Here is a 22,959-nt window from a genome sequence, read left to right as displayed (position 1 = left end):
GTGTCTGACTTTGGCTTAGGTGATGACCTCCCAGTCTGGCAGTTTGAGCCCCGTGTCAGGCTTTGTACTGACAGCTCAGAGCCTTCGGATTCTGTGTCTCCCTCTCTTTGCCCCTTCCCCAGCTCACACTCTGTCTCTCTCTGTCTCTCTCTCAAAAATAAATAAACATTAAAAAAAAGTTTTATGTATTTTGAGAGATAGAAAGCACGAGTGGAGGAGGGGCAGAGAGAGAAGAGAGAGAGAATCCAAGGTGGCTGTGCACTGCCAGTGCAGAGCCTGATTCAGGGCTTGAACTAATGAACCATGAGATCATGACCTGAACCAAAGTTGGACACTCAATCTACTGAGCCACCCAGGTGCCCCCAAATCCATTAATTTCAAAGACTTTGGTTCCTCATATGTATAATTAGGGATTAGTGTACAAGAGATGACCCAAAACTTCCAAGATTGATCCTGGAACCATAATATCTTGAAATGTTTAAGGAAAAAAAAAAAAAAAAAGGAAACTCTCATCATGACCAGATTGGGTCAGAGATCTGTGAGAAAAGGAGGCTTAAAAAGTAAAAGCCTAAATCCTTAATTGCCACCTAGAAGTTATAACATCTCATTAAGGATATTTCTAAAAATTCTTTTCTGGAAAGTCTTTTATATACTTGCACAAAGCCCCTGATAGCAAAAGATCAAGCCCTCCTACGTTTAGAGGAGGTATGCCAGTTATCACTTAATACCTCCTTATTTCAGATCTATCCTTCATTGCTTTGCTTGGGATACTAGAACATTTCTTCCTTACAGCTCAATGTTGAGCTTTATCAGTAGAGAGTACTGGAAGGCCAATTTCATCTACATAAGCAAGTGGTTTCTTCCTTCTGGCTTCTGCTTACTAGTACCCCAGCTGTGGGGGAGTCCTGCTTGCCAGCCAATGCCCACAGTTTCCTGCCTCAGCTACTGTGTACCAGCTCTGGCTAGGGCGATCTAGTGTACTACTGTGTCATCTGATGACTTGTGACTGCAGTCACACCCTCTCCAGTGAGGTCAGTGTCCCAGCCTTAGGGAGAGGCTCCACCCGCCCCTGCTTCCCCCCTCCCCACCCTGTCCGAGTAGGTTCTTTTGGTTACCCTCCCTCTGCCTTAGGGTATTCTTTAGAGTTCTCTTTTATTCCCTCATAGTAGTTAGCTCCCTTTAAGTAGTTAATAATTCTTTATATTAAACTGTCCCTGCTCAAAATACTGTGATTGCTATCTCCCGAATGTCCTTTCATTGGCCTTGATGCTGAAAATGCAATTACTGGTAAATGACGGTACCCTAGTAGGTCAAGGTTTTGATAAATTCAAAATCCATTGAACATGTGAAAATACATCGGTTCTAATATTACTAGAAACTATACAAAATGAGTCAGAATGAGTTTTATTCAGCTGGAAGTCATATCTATGAATTTTATATTTAGAATTGTTATTAAATCATTGTATGGTTTAATGGTAGTGAAATGAACTCTAACAAAATTTTGGAGACTGAGATTTCTGGAATAAGAGAGTGATTCTCCCTTTTCCTTGAGTAGCATCAGCACCCAGAATAGCAGAAAGTCTCCATCTTTTAAGATGTTAGATATCCAGTTCTTTCAAATTGGAAAAAAAAAAAAAAAACCCTCCCCAATCTGTCCATCAGATTAAGAAATTCCATTGCCACACACACAACATGTATGACTGACTCTAGACCAGTGCTGTGCAGTAGAAATAGATGGTAGGCCTCAAATGTAATTTAAAATTTTCTATGGTCACATTAAAGAAAAGAGAGAAACAGGTAAAATTAATTTTAACAATATATTTAATTTAGGGGCGCCTGGGTGGCTCAGTCAGTTGGGTGGCTGACTTTAGCTCAGGTCATGATCTCACGGCTCATGAGTTTGAGCCCCGCATTGGGCTCTGTGCTGACAGCTCAGAGCCTGGAGCCTGCTTCAGATTCTGTGTCTCCCTGTCTCTCTGCCTGTTTCCTGCTCACACTCTGTGTCTCTGTGTCTTTCAAAAATAAATAAACATAAAAAAAATTTAAAAAATTTAAAAAACCCAATATATTTAATTTAATCCAAAGTAGTGAAAATATTATCAAGATAATAATCATTATTAAATTATAATTAACATTAAATTGTTGATATTTACATTCTTTTATATGTACCAAGTATTTGAAACCTGTTATGTGCTTTATGCTGTAAAACTTCTCAGTGTAGACTAGTCACATTTCAATGTTTATTTATTTTTGAGAGAGAGAGAGAGAGAGAGAGGGGGAGGGAGCATGAGCGGGGAGGGGCAGAGAGAGAGGGAGACACTGAATCTGAAACAGGCTCCAGAGTCTGAGGCGTCTGCACAGAGCTGGACACTGGGCTTGAACTTGTGAACCACGAGATTATGACCTGAGCTGAAGTCGAATGCTTAATTGGCTAAGCCACTGAGGCACCCTAGACTAGTCACCCTTCAAATGCTCAATAGCCACATATGGCTAGTGGCCACTCTTTTGGACAGTGCAGCTCTTGAATATGGGTTGACCACCATGTGAGGTCACGGGAGCGACTTTAAGTTGTGACTTTTTGGGACACAGTTAAGAAAAAAGGAACTGCATGAAAAATATTGGACTTTATTCTATAGCTTTATTGAACCTATTAATATTGTATTTTAAACCATTTTTTGTGTTAGATACAAATAAATGTAGTAGTGATGATGTGTATTACTTTAGGAATCAAGAATTTCAGTATAAAAGAAAAGGAAGTGCAATTACAGAATTAAGAATCTAGGTTGGGAACACTGTTGGGCATTACTGTGGAGTTTGTTACTCCTGTTAATCCTGTTGATCTGAACCCACTTATTGGTAGCATGAAGATTACAGAAACTGTTAAAAATAGCAGTTTGGAGACATTTTCTGACTCAAAGCATACTTAGTAGAATGAAACTGTAAGTTCTTGACTTGACCTTGAGTCAGGGGAAGCCATGTGAATTATCCAAAATCCAATTGGATCTAATTTTAAAGATCCTTAGGAGTTACATTGTATGAATATGACAGAACACAATTTCATCAGGTCTTTGTGTCTTAAAATTAAATTCAAAAGACATTACTGTGGAACCTCAAGTTTAAGGTTTATGTAGATGTATCTCTAGATACATCTACATATCTTTACTTTTTAATGGAAAGATATTTACATATCTTAACATATGTACATTTATATATCTTAAGATTTCAAAACTCAAGGGGCACCTGGCTGGCTCAGTCGGTTTAACGTCCGACTTTGGCTCAGGTCATGATCTCATGGTTGGTAGGTTCGAGCCTCGTGTCAGGCTCTGTGCTGACAGCTCAGAGCCTGGAGCCTGCTTCAGATTCTGTGTCTCCCTCTTGCCCTGTTTCAAAATGCTCTGTTTCAAAAATAAATACATTAAAAAGAAAAAAACTCAAGTAATCAACTTGACTAGGAGCTACAGACTTCTTAGGGAGAAAAACTTGAGCAGGGGAAGTGGGCTAAGTGATCACCTCTCTATTTACATATTTAGGTATATATTTTCTTTTTTTTTTTCCTGCAGTATTTTAAAGCAAATCCCAGATATCATATCTTTTCACCCAGTTATTACCCCATGACATTATGAAGTCATTAACATAATCACATATAGAGTTTAGGGTTGCTGATGGGGTCTCAAATAAGATTCTTAACCTTGCAGCCCAAGTATCTGCTAATAAATAGCTTCGGTTCACTGGTATGCTAATTGCTTTCTTTAGGTGGGTAAACATCTTCTAACCTTAGAATAAATCATAGAAATATAAAAGAGAAGATACCATTAGTATTAATATTTTTTTGTGTTAAGAAAGTGGCTTTGGGGCACCTGGGTGGTTCAGTTGGTTAAGGGTCTGACTTCGGCACAGGTCATGATCTCAAGGTTCATATGTTCTAACCTGGGCATCAGGCTCTGAGCTGACAGTGCAGAGCCTACTTAGGATTCTCTCCCTCTCCTCTCTCTCTCTGCCCTTCCCCCACTTCTGTGTGTACTCTCTCTTTCTCAAAAACAAATAAATAAAACTTTTTTAAAAAGCTGCTTTGCATATTTGATGGTTTTTTTTTTTTTAATGTTTTTATTTAGGGGCACCTGCTTGGCTCAGTGGCCAAGCGTCCAACTTCGGCTCAGGTCTCACAGTTCATGGGTTCAAGCCCTGCATCAGGCTCTGCGCTGACAGCTCAGAACCTGGAGCCTGCTTCAGATTCTGTGTCTCCCTCTCTCTCTGCCTCTTCCCCACTCACACTCTATCTTTCAAAAAACTAAATAAGCATTAAAACAAAAGAAAAAAAGTTTTTATTTATTTTGAGAGAAGCAGAGAAAGAGAGAACAGGGGAAGGGCAGAGAGAGAGGGAGAGAGAAAAATCCCAAGCAGACTGTGTACTGTCAGCACAGAGCCTGATGCAGGGCTTGATCACACGAACCTCGAGATCATGACCTGGGCCGAAATCAAGAGGCAGACGCTTCACCGACTGAGCCACCCAGGTGCCCCTGCATATTTGATGTTTTATAGGTCTGTCACAGGAGGATGGGTTTGGACTGGTAGCTTTGTAACTAATCTGGAATGTTTGAGCAATACAGATTTTTTATTTTAAGATGAAACCTTATTAAATTATTCTTAATATTTTGAAATATCTAAGATACCTTTGGATTCCTAATATTTATACACCTAGGGTATTGGATTTACGAGTATGAATTTCTACCCAGAAAGTTTTGCTTATTATACGTTAAAGCACTTGAAGTATGTAAAGGGAAATGCTGGAGATGAAGCAGTCCACTATGTGAATACATTTATAAGCACGCTCTTCCAATCCCTAGCCCCTTGTCACTTTCCAATGTTAGAATGACCACAGAGCCTACAAAATGGGGCTGCAATATAGAAAAGCTGCCCGGACACTAACAGGTTGCTAGCCTGTCCTATGTATTTATAGCTTCCACCAAGATGGGCGACTTATGGACTTAACGATCTCTAAGTCCCTCCCTGCTCATCAGAGCCAGCCAGCATCTTAACACACAATTGAATGAAGGAGCATGATAGAATGAAAAATGCTAGGTATGCACCTGGGTTTTGCCATATATTGATTTTTCATTGTGTGCACTGCCTTTCTTCTGCCACTGTAATGTGGGAAAGCACCCTAGAAGAGATGGTCCCAGCATTAGGAGCATCCACAGGGCCGGAGCTGTTATGCTTATTCTTTGGGTAGCCTTGAGGCGACCCCTACTGGAAGGCAGATGCTACCACAGTCAGAAGAACTCCGAAAATGCATTCCTTCCTGGAAAAAGATAGACTCCTATCTAAACTCAGACTGATGTCTCATTTTATGGGACAAGTTGTCCAACATGTGCCTAAATTACAAACCACACATCCCTTCCAACCTCCAAATCACTGGTGAGACAGAAGCAAAACTATGGCACTAAGCAAAACTATATAAAACTTTTCAGCAAGCAGGCTTTATGTGTCCTGAGGCTCTACTAAGGATCAAGATGAACTCTAATGCTGCAGTTCTACAATCCACCAGATCTTGGGACTCAGTCCATGTCAATATTATTATCTATCTTGTATTCCAATAGTGGCACTCCAACCTTGAGAGCTTTCCTTCTTGTCTGTTGCCTCCTTATTGTCAAGTACTCACTTATATCCTGGGTTCCTTTGCAGCCCAGGTCACCCTGGACATCATACAGCACATATGTTCTAGCAGGATATGAAAAGGAATTTTAAGAAAGAACCCAGATGGCAGTAGTCTTATGACATTCTCTTGACCATTCCCATGACTCTATGGGGCTCTAGACCATCCTTGAGGATACAAGAGTGACAAGCCACAACTACATCAAAATTTGTAGCAAATAAGGTAAGTCTGGATACGATTCATGGCAACTTTATCCTAGAAAAAAAAAAAAGGAATTACCGTGTGGCATTCAAGATGGACTAAGTGAAGACCACAAAGAAATTTTTGTAGGGTGTATGGAGATACCAGGTAAATAACCTCAGGTCTAGTGTATGAGATGGGAGACTGGGCTAAACCAGGATTCTTAAGTCCTCATCTTGCTTACCACCATAGTTTACTGCTGCATATCAAGAAGGTCCATCTTCCCTGCCCCTTTCCATCATAGCTCTCTCCTTCAAATGTCTTTGGCAGTGGTAATTCATGGCCACTGAGTAGTTGGTACACAACAGACCTTAACGTTGTCTGTAAAGTTCTTGGCTGCATATTCCACCTAGGGATGCAATGTGCTAGATACTATAAAAATTCTGCCACCTAAAGATTACCTAAGACATGGATCCTCCCTGACATTGTGTGTGTGTGTGTGTGTGTGTGTGTGTGTGTGTGTGAGTGAGCTGCTTTGGAATATAAAGAGCTCCTCATCTTTAGGGACATTTGGTTTTATATCCTTTTTCTAGCTCTAATCCTTGGAACTGGGATTTTTGAATTAGACCCATTGTAAAACCTGTGGGGATTCTAGAAAAAGGCCTAATGCAACTAGGGATGCCACTGGGGCTCTACAAACCAAGGAGTTGTCTCTTACCTCTGTAAAGGAAGACTAAAATAGCTCAGGAATTTTAACTGTGATTCAAGGAAGATAGAAAAATATAACCTTACAATTGAAGAAGTATTCCAGTTTCTTTACTTTATAAGAGAGGAATAGTGCATTAGTTGGTTCGGGTAGATCCTGGACATTGGTGGACAATTATTAAAAGTGATTAATTACTGGGGGTGCCTGGGTGGCTTAGTTGGTTGAACGTCTGACTCTTGATTTCAGCTTAGGTCATGATCTCACAGTTCGTGAGATTGAGCCCCATGTGGGAGACTCTGCTGGCAGCATGGAGACTGCTTGGGATTCTCTCTCTCTCCCTCTCTCTCTCCCTCTCTCTCTCCCTCTCCCTTGTTCTCTCTCTCTCTGTAAATAAACAAACAAACAAACTTTTAAAAAGTTATTACAAATTATGCTGATTGTAAGATGAACTCTTATGTATTTTTTATACTACTTAGGGTTTGCTTGTCATGTTACATTAAGTAAGCCTCATTCCCAACTGTTAATTCTTGAAAGACCAAACAAATGAGCCTCTGAAGAACAGAGGAACAAAGCCAAGACTATGTGAAATTATATATAGTGTTAAAATACATCTGTATAGCCTACTAAATATACACTGTGGATGTACTCCTATCAAAGGGAGGGTGCAAAAAAAAGGTCCCATCAACTCCAGAACTTCATGTCATTTATTCTGAAAGATCAACTCTGAATTAGCATAAATTGTTAGCATCTGACTCCATGCACAGAAACTATGACCCTCCTTATATATCTTAAAGGTTTTACTGGATGTAAACTCTGACCTCTTTCAAAATGTACATTATCAGAACCCTCTTGTAAACAGCATTCTGAACTTTGCTAATATAGGTTTATCAACCATAGGCCTAAGTGTAAAACCAAAAATTACAAAATTTCTGGAAGAAAACATAAGAGAAAATCTTTGTGACTTTAAGGCAAGCAAAAATTTCTTAGATAAGACACAAAAAGCACACAACATAAAAGAAAAAAATAAATTCTTTGGACGTCACAAAAATTAAGAACTTCTGCTCTTCAAAGGATACTATTAAGACAATGGAAACTAGAAGAAAATATTTGCAAATCATATACTTGATAAAGGACTTGTATCCATAATCTATAAAGAGCCCTATATACCAAAGAGTAAGAAGACAGCCCAATTTTTTTTTAATGGGCAAAAGGTTTGAAAAGACACTTCACCAAAGAGGATAAATGGGTGGTAAGTAAGCATATGAAAGTATGTTCTTAAGGAAATGCAAATTAAAACCACAGTGAAATACTACTTCACATTTACTGGAATGGCTAAAAGTAAAGATTGACCATACCAAGTCCTTAAAAGGATGAAGACCAATTGAAACTCTCATATTTTGCTGGTGGAAATTCAAAATGGTACAGGTACCTTTGGAAAACAGAATGCCCGGTTTCTTAAACATGCACGTACCATACAACCCAGCCATTCCTTTCCTAGTATTTACCCAAGTGAAATGAAAACCTATATTCACACAAAAACCTGTACAATAGTGTTGATAGAAGCTTTATTTGTAATTACAAAAAATGGAAACAAACCAAATGTCCTTCAGCTGTGGAGTGATAAACAAACTAGTACATCCATAAGTGTTGTTAGAAAGAATGTAATTTGGTGCAGTCACTTTGAAAAACTGTTTGGCTGTGATTACCAAAGTCAAGCATATACCCCAGCCATTGCACTGCTATCTAGAGACCCAATAGAAATGTGTAATATGTTTACCAGTAGTCTTATACTACAATGTCCATAGCAGTACTACTTGTAATAACCCTGTAATAAAGGGTCTGACTCCATTTAAAAAAATTTTTTTAAGTCTATATTTATTTTGACAGAAAGAGAGAGAGAGAGCACACTTTTTTTGGGGGGGGGGGGAGGCTCAGAGAGAGAGGGGAGAGAGAACTCCAAGCAGGCTCCGTGTGCCATCAGTGTGAAGCCCAAGATCATGACCTGAGCCGAAATCAAGAGCCAGACGCTCAACCGACTGAGCCACCCAGGCACCCCTAGTCTGACTCCATTTTTGATGTTTGACCTCTGACAGCCCTCAAGCCGTATCACTCCCTTTCTCCGTCCTGTCGCACACCTGGACATGCTGCTAAGAAAACCCAGGTTTCCTTGGTGTGGATGGGAATCCAAGCCACACAAACCCCAGCCTGTGGAAGAGGGAGTCCTCATTTTGGACCTCCTCCACCTCCAGTCACTATAAAAACCCAAGCCACTTGCCCCTTCTGCTCCAGCCAAACAAACTGGCTTGAGTGTTGGCCATGCTTGCCCCGAAAGCCTCACTATGTGAGAATGAATCTTTCAGACCCTCTCGGTGAGTGTATTGCATCACCATCTCCAGCTCCGAGCCAATTTTGGATGGGTGGATACCACCCTCCACGGAGCAACCACAAAGCAAACCCCAAAGTAGAAACTATTCAAATGCCCAGCCACCAGATAAATGGACAGATAAATTATTGCATAGTCACCCACTGGAACTTACAGGGCAGTAAGAATAAATGAACCTCTATTTCCTGTAATCTTACAATGTTTAATAAAAGGAACCAATGCAAAAGAATATATTATTTTATTATTATTTTTTAAAATTTGAGTGTAGTTGACATAATGTTTCACTATTTTCGTGTGTATAACATAGTGATTCATAGTGATTCCATACATTATGCTATGCTCACCACAAGTATAGCTACCATCTGTCACCATACAATGTTATTACAATATCATTGACTGTATTCTCTATGCTGTACCTCTTACTCCTGCGACTTATTCAGTCCATAACCGGAAACCTGTATCTCCCCATCCTCCTCACCCATTTTGCCCATCTCCCATCCCCCTTCTTTCCGGCAACCATCAGTTCTCTGTATTTATAGGTCTAATTCTGCTTTTTGTTTATGTATTCATTTGTTTTGTTTTCTAGATTCCACATATGAGTGAAATCATATGATATTTGTCTTTCTCAGTCTGACTGCTTTCACTTAGCACAATACCCTAGGTCCATCCATGTTGACACAAATGGCAAGATCTCATCCTCTTTTATGGCTACGTAATATTTCATTGTGTGTATACATACATAAACATGGGTATGTGTATATACTTACATGCACACACACACCACATCTTCCTTATCCAGTCATCTATCAGTAGACACTTAGGGTGCTTCCATATTTTGTCTATGGTAAATAATGCTGCGGTAAACATAGTGCATAGTAGTGCACGTGTCTTTTCAAATTAGTGTTTTCATTTTCTTTGAGTAAATACCCAGTAGTGGAATTATTGGATCATGTGGTATTTCTATTTTTAGTTTTTTTTTAAGAATCTCCATACTGCTTTTTCACAGTGGCTGCACCAATTTACATTCCCATCAACAGTGCATGAGGGGTCCTTTTTCTCCACATCCTTATAACACTTGTTATTTCTTGTCTTTTTTATGTTAGCCATTCTGACAGGTGTGGGGTGATACCTCTTTGTGGTTTTGATTTGCATTGCCCTGATGTTGAGTGATATTGAGCATCTTGTCAAGTGTCTGTTGTCTGTCTGGATGTCTTCTTTGGAAAAATATCTATTCAAGTCTTCTACCTGTTTTTTTAACTGGATTGTTTGTTTTGGTGTTAAGTTGTATACTTTTTTTTTTAATATATATTTTAGATATTAACCCTTTATCAGATATATCATCTGCAATATCTTATGCCATTCAGTAGGTTGCCTTTTTGTTTTGTTGATGGTTTCCTTTGCTGTGCAAAGTGTTTTATTTTGATGTACTCCCAATAGTTTATTTTTGTTTTTGTTTCCCTTGCCTCAGGAGGCATATCTAGAAAAATGTGTCTATTGATAGCCAATGTCAGAGAAATTACTGCCTATGTTCTCTTCTAGGATTTTTATGGTCTCAGGTCTCACATTTAGGTCTTTACTCCATTTTGAGTTTATTTTTGTGACTAGTGTTAGAAAGTGGTCCAGCTTCATTCTTTTGCACGTAGCTGGCCAGTTTTCCCAAGACCATTTATTGAAGAGACTGTCTTTTCCCCATTGTATATTCTTGCCTCCTTTCTCATAGATTAATTAGCCATCTAATTGTGGGTTTATTTCTGGACTCTCTATTCTGTCTATTTTTCTATGTGTCTATTTTTGTACCAGTGCCAGACTGTTTTGATTACTGTAGCTTTGTAGTATATCTTGAAATCTGGAATCATGATACCTTCAGCTTTGTTCTGCTTTCTCAAGATTGCTTTGGCTATTCAGGATCTTTTGTGGTTCCATACAAATTTTAGTATTATTTGTTCTAGTTTCTGTGAAAAATGCTATTGGTATTTTGATAGGGAATCATATTAAATCTGTAGATTGCTTTGTGCAGTATGGACTTTTTAACAATATTAATTCTTCCAATCATGAGCATGGAATATCCTTCCATTTGTGTCATCTTCATTTTCTAATATATTCTTTATGACTGCATTTAAATAAAGGGTAAGAGCAGGAAAAGTTAACCTATGTTAAAAGTCAGGATGGTCACCACCATTCTTAGAGTAGTAGGTTACTGGAAAGGAGCACAAAGTGGGTGCTTTTTTGAATGTCAGGCTCAATTTGGAAAAAAAATAAAAGCGGAGCAGGATGAGGGAATGTTCTCAGCTCTGAGGGACGAGGTCTGGCTTGGCCCTTTGGGCTGAAGGATTAAGAATGTGAACTGGCTCCATCCAGTGGCCAAATGTGGATATGCATGTCAATGCTTAAAAGCAGGACATGACAGGCCTCTCTTGGACGCCTCATAGTGTCAGTCAATTTTGGGAGTGGGGTGAAGATTCTGGGCTCATAAATGGGATAGAGCATGTCAGTAGGACCTGAAATCAGTATTTCTGTCCTGCTACCGAAATCTGGGCTCAGCCAGGCTGAGGGGGGACAAATGACTTCCCTGAAGGGAAAGTTAGGAAGCCCAGGGAAAGGTGGACCCTACCCCAGCCCTCCTATCTCCATCCAGGCTTTATCTGCCCCATGAGGCAGTCTGGGCTGGGTTTGGACTTCAGCTTTACTCAGGTATATGCTAATCCAGTGATCCCCATTCTAGAAGTGAGGGAACTGAGGCCCAGGTAGTTTGGCTTATGTAAATAGCAGAATTAAGATTTCAACTCAGGTCTGTCTAGCTCCAAACCCAGCCCTAAACCGTGATTCTCTATGTAGTGTCTTAACCTCTTCTGTTCCATGGCTCCCTCTGGAAGTCTGTGCAGCCTATGGACCCATCTCAGAATACTGTTTTAAAAATCATAAAGTAAAATACATAAGGGGGAATGGGGGAGGGAAAAAATACATAAGATTAGCGATCCTATTGAAATTGCCAAGAACTGGTGATTTTATTAAAACATATACCACAATATTTTTGTGGCATAGCATGTGCTATCTATGTGTTTCTTTATTGATGTCTTAAATACAAAGTGGGTCTGAAAGCAATTTTCAGAAAGTGATGAGTGTAAATATTTTGAAATGTCTGCTACACTGGTGATGTGAATAAAACTATCAGTGACTTCACTGGTGACAAGTCATGTATCACATTCTGTTTGAAGGAAATGTTGAATTTCCATCAGAGGTCAGTGAAAATAAGGATGTAATCGTGTTCTTATCTAAGTACCTGGATCTCCTGCATACTAGGCTGGGTCCATTGGGGATCCCAATGGGATCCCTTTCTGGGAACAGGGACAGCTTGAGCTATGCAGAGCCTAGATTGTTTTCTTGTGAAAGGAGCAGACCAGGGAGGGCCACTGGCTGAATGATATAAGGTAGAACACAGAAGGCATGTTTCATTTTCATAATTGTGTTTTGGTTTTATTTTGCATTAGGGAATAGCATCAAAGCTTTGATTTTATCGAAAGTATTCCATGAGACAGAGCTGGTATGAGTATTTAAGTTTCAAAAAGGTGATGAGTTGATTTAGAGAGAATATTCATACAATAATACGTAGTACAGGTGGTACGGGGATGTGGCAAAAAATGTGAAAGGCAGGGGGCACCTGGGTGGTTCAGTGGATTAAGTGGCTGTCTGACTTTGGCTCAGGTCATGATCTTGTGGTTTGTGAGTTGGAGCCCCGCATCGGGCTCTCTGCTATCAGTGCAGAGCCTGCTTTGGATTTCTCTCTCTCTCTCTCTCTCTGTCTCTCTGTCTCTCTCTCTCTGCTCCCCCCCCACTCACACACACTCCCTCTCCCTCTCTCTCAAAATAAATAAAACATTACAATTTTTTTGAAAGGTGGGAAAAATGTGAAAGTGGTAGCAATCCTGTTTCGAATCACTGGATTAGGAGATAGGAATCACTTTCATTTTACAGAATTTGAGAGGTTCTTCTGGTTCAGCCCAGCAGTCCCTGCAGCCCTGAATGGGACCAGGGGCTGACGTAAATACACGGTATTTAGGAAAGGCTCAGCAATCCTGGTCCACACCCTTTTATTTCTGGATACACTCAAGGGCAGCATTTCAAACCGTAGGTCACCACCCAGAAGCGGGTTGTGAAATCAGTTAAGGGACCACGTCCAGCATTTAGAAAATATGAAATAGAACAGAGTAGAAAATATCAAAGCATGTTGTGGGTAGTTAGGGTAATTATTATTTTGTGATGCTTATGCTGTGGACCGCCAGGCAAAATACATTTCCTCCAGTGGGTTACAGGGGAAAGCATCTGCTCTGTGGAAACAGCCTTGCCTTAACCCAAGCCTCTCTCTATAACCCTTGAGCCTCTCTCTATATCCAGAGCCCTCTATTTTGGAGGGATTGAGTTCTCCAGGAGGGAGGACTGGGACCAGGCCAAATAGGCCCCTGGAGCTTTTCAATGTCTGTCACCTTCCTGATCTCAGCCTGTTGTTCCTCTTTCCAGATTTTCAGCTCACACCCAGGTCTTTTGCTTCCAAACATTCCATCACATTTCCAGTTACAGCATTTATCTCTTATGGTTTCCTCATTTTGTGGCCACACTTCCCACTCCAATGTACAATATCTGGGTGGAGGATGTGTTCATCCTGAAGCAGCCTCTGTGTTGTTCTGCCCCACGTCTTCTAGGACCTGCCATCCTGGGGAACCAGAGGAGGCAGAGGGTCCTCTATAGATCTCAAGGGGTTCAGCCCCCCGATTTGGCTTAGCGCTGTCTCCCATTGATCTCCCTAAGGGTGGCTGGGTGGCGATTTGAGGGAGCAATCCTTGGATAGAGTACGTAGATAACTGTGTTGGCAGACCCTAAGACAAAGGGTTGAGTGTACATTTTAGTTTGGTCTATATGAAATTGCCGTTTTAATAAGTCCAAGAAGATCGGCGATTGGCAAGGTCATGTGGTTCAAGTAGTAGTTTATTTAGGGGATACAGGCAGGAGAGTAGGGAAGTGAGGCAGGGGAGGGAAGGACGCCAATAAAGATTATGCTACCTCTGTTACCCTGTGGGTAGCTGCAACCTGGAGAAACTCAGGGTAGTATACAACATACATCTCAGGGGCAAGGTTGGTGGGGTAGTTTTGTACCAACTCACCCCAGTCATTTGTTAAGGAGTCTTGAGGGGAGGGGGGGACCATATAGCTGGGCAGGGGCAAAACAGGCTTCGTTAGCCAGAGCAAGCCCTCAGAGGAAGTAGTGTGGGCACTGCCAGTGGGAAATCAGCAGTGTATATTGAGCAGGTGAGGCCAGAGTGAGGCCAGGGGATAGGAGGACCACCAAAGTGTCCACTGCGGGTGAGGCCACAGGATAGGAGAATCACCAAAGTGTCTGCTGTAGAAGCTATTCCCATGGATTTTCAAAGTGCCATTGGCTCTTGGCCACATACTCGAGTGTATAAGAAAACATAGTCATAGTTTTCTATAATAACTTATTTTCTGTTTTGAGACCCTAATCCACAGGATATTGAAAAGTAAGCCTCAGTTATTGTGAGGGTCACCCATTTCCCAGAACCTCATCACTTCTATGAGATTCAGTCAGTGCCAAGGTTCAACACTGTGCCATCTGGTCTTTGGTGGCATCTGCCCATGGGGGTCTTCACTTAGATGTCATTTCCTGCCTTCCTGTTGGTCACCAGTCCCTCCCATCCACACTCAATCTGATCCGCTGGCACCTTCAGCCCCAGCAGGGCACTGAATACGTCATTCAACTGCTTCTGTGCCAGGTGAGGGTGTGGGGTGGGGGCTGCCTGTAGCCCTGCTCATCTTGGATTCACCATTACCGTGTCCCTCTGCCTCTGGACCCCATAAACCCCAGGACTCTGGCTGGGAGGCAGAGCACAGAATCTCTCTAATGTCTACATTGACTTGCTTCTCTCAGACCTCTTATCTTCTCCCTGGCCTGGGGAGTAATTTTTTAGATTGATATAGGATAGAAAGGGAAGCTTGATTTCCTCAAGCCCCTGTATTCTTGTATCATAAATGTGTTTAAAAAATATTTTAACATGGGATGCCTGAATGGCTCAGTCCGTTTAGCATCTGACTTCACCTCAGGTCATGATCTCATGGTTCATGGGTTCAAGCCCTGCATCGGGCTCTGTGCTGACAGCTCAGAGCCTGGAGCCTGCTTTGGAGTCTGTGTGTCGCTCTCTTTCTGCCCCACCCCCGCTTGCACTCTGTCTCTCTCTCTCTCAAAAATGAATAAACATTAAAAAACTTTTTTTGTAAATGAATAAAAAATGAAAATATTTTAACAATTATATTCCAGAATTTTTTTAACTTTTTATTTTAAAATAAAATTATCTAAATTATAGACATGAATTTAAGAAATAATTCCAAGAGCTCCTGTTTCATCCAGTTTCTCCCCTTGTAACATCTCGCAAAACTATAGTACAATGTCGTGTCTGGGAAATTGATATTGATAAAATCCCCCTACTTTATTCAAGTCTGGCCAGTTTCCTGTGCACTAGTGTGTGGTGTGTGTGCACATGTGTGCATTTAGTTCCATGCAGTTTTATCTCATGTAGATTTGTGTGACTGTGAGAACAGTTCTGTCACCATGAGGGCCCCTCATGCCGTTCTTTCATAGTCAAACAATTGCCATGCTCTTCCTTCCTTGAGCCCTGGCATCCACTAATCTGTTCTAATCTGTTTGGTCTTGAGTAGTGTTCCATGGTAGGCATGGAATTTATTTAATCATTTTCCCAACAAGGACAACTGGATTGTTTCAAGTTCTGAGGCATATAATTGGTTTTTAACATATTTTGCTTTATGTTTTTAAAAACATTATTCTGAGAGAGAGTCCAAGGCTTTGTTACACTATCCCAGGGATCCATTGGCACAAAAGTGTAGTTCTAAAGGAGAAGAGGACTATGTATCTCCACATTTCCTTCTCTCCATAGGGACTGGGTTGGAATGGGAACCACAGAAGGAGCTATTTCAGAGCCTCACATCTTCTGTGCTGCTGGGGGAAACCTGAGGCAGGTGGTCTCTGTCACCACAGTGAGTCACCGAGCTGATCTTCACTGTAATGAGGGGAGTGTGTCTGTGGAAAGGAGAGTCGGAATGAGAAGGGCCCGGAAGAAAGAGAGGGGCCCAGGCACACAACAAATTTAAACCCAACCATGGCCCCAAACTTAAGGAACATTTGTTATGCTCACGATGGGGTGGTGAGTGATTCTGAGGAGACAGAGTCTCAGGGCCAAGTCCCATACCTGTATCTTCAGGGGCAGGGAACAGCTGGGAGAAGGGAGCTGTGAGTGGGCTAGGGCATTCAAGGATGCAAAGACTCAGAGCTAGAAGTGACTGTGATAGCACAAGCTGCTGGGAGTTTTAGCAGAGGCAACCTCCTGCTAGGTGCAAGCCCATTTCATTCGGCGACCTCAGCTGGCACTGATCTACACTTGACTTCACCTCTTTTGGTTGGAGGAGTCAGGGCACACATTGTGATGACCACTGAACCTCTGTCCTCCAAGAGTAGACCCCTAACTGGGGTGTTTTGGAGGAAGCTCGTGCTATATCTAAGTACCAAGGAATGTCAGTAGCTAAGAAGCCGTTTAGGAGAATGATGCTACAGAAAGGTCAGGGGTGCATCAGAGTCTGCAGGAGGAGACCATAAGTCGTCAGGGGTAAACCAGCCACCATTGTGCAACTGCTAAAGAATGACTGGGCATTGGCATTGAGCATCAGTGGCTGCTCAGCTCACAAGAAGAGTGACAACCACACAGTACATGCCTCCCGATGGATGAATAGCACCACCTGTGAAGTATAAGAGCTGAATCTGATCAGATCTCTAGCTTCCAATTTACAGGAAAACAAGAGAGCAGAGAAACGTTCAACACCACCACAAGGATGCAATCAGCACAGTCTAGACCATGGGAAACCTGACATACAGGACGAACAACCAGTTTCCTCAATAAGTTTTGAGGAAAAGCAAAAAGATGGAGGTGGAGAAAGAACCTATAGGTTTAAAAAGACAATATATAAACCAACCATTCACAGTGTGTGGACCTTCCTCTATAGACAGAAGAAGCCTCAGGGACTGGAGTCTGTGTACAAAAAACATTAGTACCAGCCTTAGAGAAGAGTAGGTAATTCTTGGGGAGGCTTTCTACATAGAAGCATGTGTTCCCTCAGTAAACTTTTATTGAGTGTTTGCGGTGTGTCCATCCCATTGGCCAGACTATGGTGCGAGGGATCCTCAGATGGGTGACAAATAACTTCTGTCCTGGAACAGCTAACTAGATCTGAGTTGGAACGGTTGGAGAGCAGGAAGGAGAAAAAAATCAAACAGAATATTCACGTACATTGTAGGCAAGAGAGCACTGATATGGGAGCCAGAAAACCCTGGTGGGTTCTCGTCAACCGTGTGTTTCTGGGCAAGGTTCTCTGAGCCGTAACGTAAGCGCTATATTAAAGCTAACATGTAATATGTGGTTGAAGACATTTTGATAAGTGAACAAATACATTGATTTCAAACAAATAAGCTTGTAGCAAGGGACTGGTAAGTGGTACAAAGGTTACACATGCCCCCCCGCCCCCCTCCAAGCTGAAAGCAGCCCCCTCCTAGAGCCCTGAACATGACAGGCTGGGCAGATGTACAAAAGGAGAGACATGTCTGGGTGGCTGGAAGGGATCAGCCGGTGGGGGCAGCACAGAAAGAGGAAATGGAAGAGGTGAGATGAGTAAAATTTCCTTCCTGTTGTGCCGTCAATGGAGCATGATAGGAAGAAGTTGGTCTGGCCTGACATCTAATCAAAGTAAGTAAACATGGGCTTTACCAGAACTTCTAAACTTGGGGGCAAGTTTGTTTAGGAGTTCCAACTTCAAGACCCTAGAGAGGGTCCGACTGACCCTGTCACGGGCTTAGCCCGGAATGGGGTGAAGTTTGCCCAGGGAAGACAGAGAAATGGAGAGAAAGAGATCGAGAGTGAGGCAGAGGATGAGGCAGGGCCAAATTGGGGCTTGTCCGTCAAAACGTCAGCTTGTCCAGTGCTGGTTGGGTTATGTCAGCAAATCAACTGCCCGGCTGTCTAGCTTCTGCTCTGTGAGGGTAGCACCAGGTACTCTGTGTGCAGATGAACCACTCTGACTGTGAGGAATTTGTGGTCTGGTAGGGAGACAGATTTGTCCTTGAACAATATTTCCCTTACAGACTCAGGAAGCTCAGAGCAGGGCATTAGGGATGTTTGGAGAGGCCTGGAGAGACTTGAGGAAGCTTCTGGGAAGGAGATGGGCTTAGAGTTGGCTGGCAGAGGACAGGAAGGGTCAGGCTGCAGGCAAAATGTCCACAGGTTCACAGTTGGTCCTTGGCTGGCAATAGAAGCAGATGTTTTGAAAATGTGATGCCACTTTTTGCTGTAATGGTAAATGTGTCCAGTGTGTTAAAATTGTGTCTTAGGAGTGTGTCAGGACAGTATGAATTTTAAGGTCTCCATTCTGAAGTTGAAGCAGCACTGTATCCTGTAGGAGATGCCCTGTGCATCCCAGCTGCCTGTCATCAGGGGCTGGGTCCACACTCTTCCCAGGGCAGATAATTGTTGCACTTCTTGAAGAGAGCAAAGAAGATGAGTTCAGAGACTTCTTCCCCCCAGCCCACTTTGATATGGGGATGTCCCCTTTGTCCTTGACTGGTGCTGTCTCTGCTTTGGCTGCTTTGGGGCTGGTGGAGAACAGCTAGTAACTAAACCCCAGGAGGAGAGCACTGTCTCTGCAGGAGAGAATTTGGGCAAGTGCTGCCCAGCTGTCTGCCACCTGCACTTCTCAGCAACAATCCCTGGGCAGAGAAGAGGGGGTCAAGAAGGAAAAGCGCAGGACAAGCGGTGGGCCGGTGCTGCTACTGGGCCAGGATTGGGGTGGGTCTATGGAGGGCAGGATGAATTCCGGGAGAGTCTACCTAGCCAGGCTCAGACCTTCCTGGAATTCCCTGCCCCCAGAACCATGACTGACTTCCTCTAGCTGGAACCTGCCCATTCCAGGAGGACCCAGCCCTTGCTCGGAAGATGCCTCAGTGAATTCCAGGGAAACCTGGCTACCCATGCAAGGGCTCTGAACCCTCACAACCTGCCCTGCATACCAGAGCATAGGTGTTTGAGGTGCTATGGGTGGAAATTCAACTCAACAGGAAGCAGATGGGCTGAGGTATTTCAAAAGAGGATGAGAGGGGTGCCTGGGTGGCTCAGTAGGTTAAGCATCTGACTCTTGATTTCAGCTCAGGTCATGATCCCAGGGTCGTGGGATTGAACCCCGCGTTGGGCTTCTCACTTAGTGTGGAGCCTGCTTAAGATTCTCTTTCTCTTCCTCTGTCCTTCTCCCTCAGCTCATGCTCTCTCTCTTTCTCTCTCAAAAAAAAATTGAGGTGATTTGAACAGCAAAACCAATGATAATAATGGAATAAAATTAATACTCATGAGTCCATACTGATATATATAAATAAATAGAGAGAAAGGCCAAGTCTTTCTTACAGCAAAATCCAATTAATAAATGTAAAAAGAACGATGGAAGTTGTGAGAGGGTGAGAGGTCTTAGCCCCTGAGCTGGAATTTTTAATGCAGAAATTCAAACTGGCCTCATTTTGTAAAGTTTCTGGGTAAATGGCTGGGCAGGAGAGTTTTGCAAGTTTTGGCATAGCTCAGCAAAAGTAATTATCACTCGTACTGGCAAAGGGTGAAGCCAGTGTTCCAGACCTGCCAGGGTTACCACTCGGGCAACTGGTTTGAGCAATAGCACAGAGGTTACTCCCTTTCTGGTTATGCAGCAGATGGAAGTGCATGGGACCTCTGGACACCGAGCTGAAACTCTGGTCGTGTGTAAGGAAATCACAGCTCTGGCAGAAAGGCAGGATGAAGACCCACTGGAAGATCCAAATCTTCTTTTGACTATTGAAGAGTTAAATAAGGAGTTTATGGTGAAAAGTAAGGACCTATGGCTCTCTCTTGAGTTGCCACTGGCAGCCTTTGGATACAGTTCACTCTAAAATCCCAAATGAGGGGCACCTGGATGGCTTAGCTGGTTCAGTGTCTGACTTCAGCTCAGGTCATGATCTCGTGGTTCCTGAGTTCGAGCCCCGCTTTGGGCTCTGTGCTGACAGCTCAGAGCCTGGAGCCTGTTTTGGGTTCTGTGTCTCCCTCTCTCTTTGCCTCTACACCACTTGTACTCTCTCTCTCAAACCTAAGTGAAACATTAAAAAATAAAATAAAATCCCAGATGAGACCCCAAAGGAGCATGATGGTCACTAATCTACCCAACTGTCACATTAATTGCATCTTGTTTTGTTTTTGTTTTCGAAAAAAAAAAAAAAAATTCTCCCAAGAATGTCCTGGATTCTGTATGCACATACAAATCTCTAGGACTTCAGTGTGACTGACATGATAAAATGTGATATAAATAAACTTTACTAGCACACACACACACACAGACACACACACACACACACACACACAGAATGATAGAGATAGAAAATCACCATTTGGGAAACAACACAGTAATAATTGTCAGAAAGCGTCATCAATGAATGTTAATATTAGCGGGCAAAAGTTGATAAGAAAGGGTATTTGCATAGTCTCAAAGTACCTCCCTACAAGATGCTTCTTAATTACAAAAGAATAAGTAGTAATTTCACAGTGGAAACCCTGCAGACACTATCTTACCGGGTGATTACAGTTAATGTTGCCAGTAATGAGACATATTGAAATCATGCATATCTGGTATAATGCACTGAGAAGGACACAACATCACTTCTGTGGTGTTCCTGCCTAAAATACATAGCCATAATTTACCCTTGAAGAAGCATCAAACCAAAAGTTAGGGATGTTCTACGGTTCTCTTCAAAACTATCAAGGTCATGAAAGACAAAGCAAGACTGAGGAACTACCCTAGAAATGGGGATACTAAGGAGCCATAACAACCAAAAGCAATGTGGGAGTCTGCTTCGGATCTTGGACCAGAGAAATGACATTAGTGAGACAGTTGGTGACATTTGAATAAGGTCTGTAGATTAGTGAATAGTATTGTGTCAATGTTAATTTCTTGCTTTGGATCATTATACTATGGTTCTGTGGTTAACATTAGAGGAAGCTGGCTGACAGGCATATAAGAATTTTGTGCACTAAGTTTGCAAATCGAAAAATTATTTTAAAATAAAAAGTTGGGAGAAGGGGAGGATGAGGAAGGAGCCTAGGTTCTAGAACTTAGCTGTCCTAATTCTCTCAAGAGAATTATACGGAATGAAAACAAGCCAGTCTTAAAAGGTTATCCATCCCTGGGATGGAACCAGGGCTCTGTGGCTTCTGTTGGGCATCTCCCTACTCCTAATTGTCCTATTGGTAACCAGCACTTAGCCTGGAGACACTTGGAGACCCCCCGCTTGAAAAGTCCTCTGCTCCCTTCTGTTGGAGTGAGAACCCATCATGGCCTGGCCTCCACTCTAGGTGGCCCGTGGACCCCAGGGAAAGGCAAATGTTTAAGGCCATGTCCACCTCTCTGGGGACATTCAGTTCTCATCATTACTGTCTGAGGGAGGCAGCATCCCCACCCCCAATACAGATCTGAATGGCAAGGCTCAGAGAGGTGAAGACACCATCTCTAGATCACATAGCAGGTACACCCAGAGCCAGATTCAAGCCGGGCAGTGTGTTGACCCCAATGCCAGTGCCTGTGACCACCTGGCATTATTCTGTTACTGCTTAATTCAAGTAGAGACAACAGACATTCACCAAGCACCTGCTGTGTATCAGGCTGCAGGGGGTTGGAGGTAAGGGTGGCTAGACATCATCCCTGGGCCACAGGTACTGTCCCAGAAAAGAGGTACCTTCATCTTGGCAAGCATATGGTGGCAGAATGTCACACACACATATTCATTCAGTTTCTGCTCTTTTCTGGCCCTAGGCTTAGGCTGGTGGGTTCGGTATAGTCCCTGCCTGGGAGTTCCTGACCCAGTAGGAGAGCAGACAAGTAAGTAGGCAGAGGGAGAAGAGTGGGGGTGGAGAGGGAAGATGGTTTGGAAAGTCTAGGAAATGAAAATATTGCTGACGCTTTGGGGGGCAGATGCAGCAGGGCTTGCTGGGAGTTAAGGCCAGAGGAGATGAGGGGCAGGATGGGGTATGATGGTACTGGAGAGGTGTCTGAAATCAATGCAGCTGGAGGTTGGGGAAAGCTGCCTAGCAAAGGCCTGGAGTTCTGAACTGCGGCTGTTCATCATCTGCTTGGCTCCCCTGCTGGGGAAATGGTCCAGAGAAGTGTGGCTGGAGACACATGTTTTCCAAAGACATTAGACTGTCTTTGGGTGGGGGGAGTTGCTCCTTCGGGGGGGCGGTCATTTGAGCTTGACTCATTTCAAATGAGGGGAAATAGCTTATGGCTCTGCAGCTGAGGCGGGGCAGGGGCAGGCCCAAAGGGGATGCTTTGTTCCAGCCTCAGAACAGGATGTGTGCAGGGCACTGTCCAGAGAGGAGATTCACACTCCCTCTACACTTCCCTGAGGAAGAAGGACCCGGGTGCTGCTGCTCTCCTGGATAAGGTTGGACATCCCCAGGCAAGTTGGTCTGGCTCTGGTAGGTTATGGCCACTGCTGGAATGGGGTGGACTCTACCCAGGGGAGAGGGGAGAGACTGCATCCAGGGACTTGGAGAGTGGCCACAGGTGTGGGGAGAGGGAAGTGCTAACAGGTCAGTGTGGAGCTTTCTCTCTGGGACAACTCTCGGAACAAGTGCCTCAGCACTAGGGAGTACGGCAGTTTGCTGGTTCCTTCCCTCTTTGGCTCCAGCTCTGAGAATCTGCTTTGTGGATTCTGTAAGGCCCTGAAAGTTGGTGTCAGACATGGCTGTGTGGTCTCAGGGATTCCCTTTTGTCTCTGGGTCTCTGGTTCCCCAGCTGAGACAGATGAGGAGGTCTTTAAGGGCCCCCTCCAAGGGCTGAGGTTATTCTTTGCATGTCAACACTCTTTCCTTATGCCCCCTTGTTCTCTCTTGTTACCCCTCACCC

General features: G+C 43.1%; 1 protein-coding gene and 1 pseudogene across 13 annotated transcripts in view; both read left to right on the top strand.

Annotated features, from left to right (window-relative positions):
* ACKR2 (atypical chemokine receptor 2) overlaps window positions 1–22,959 on the top strand; it is a 59,208-nt gene that overhangs the window by 22,116 nt on the left and 14,133 nt on the right. For 10 of the 13 annotated variants that reach the window (XM_042955780.1, XM_042955777.1, XM_042955775.1 and 7 more), the window contains 2 exons: window positions 5,683–5,875; window positions 21,865–21,930. Coding sequence is in view for 1 of the 13 variants with exons in the window: in XM_042955774.1 (XP_042811708.1) it covers window positions 17,699–17,738; window positions 21,865–21,930 (106 nt within the window). In the remaining 12 variants the exon portion in view is untranslated. Of the gene's footprint in view, window positions 1–1,148; window positions 1,288–5,682; window positions 5,876–17,697; window positions 17,739–21,864; window positions 21,931–22,389; window positions 22,465–22,959 lie in introns of those variants that run through there. The other 3 variants (XR_006207276.1, XM_042955785.1, XM_042955774.1) reach the window with 3 other exon arrangements.
* LOC122230381 lies at window positions 19,572–21,317 on the top strand (annotated as a pseudogene).

The sequence above is a fragment of the Panthera leo genome, chromosome C2, assembly GCF_018350215.1.
Source record: "Panthera leo isolate Ple1 chromosome C2, P.leo_Ple1_pat1.1, whole genome shotgun sequence".
Lineage (NCBI taxonomy): Eukaryota > Metazoa > Chordata > Mammalia > Carnivora > Felidae > Panthera > Panthera leo.
The sequence above is the reverse complement of the archived record's forward strand: the minus strand, read 5'-3'. Positions and strand labels throughout refer to the sequence as shown.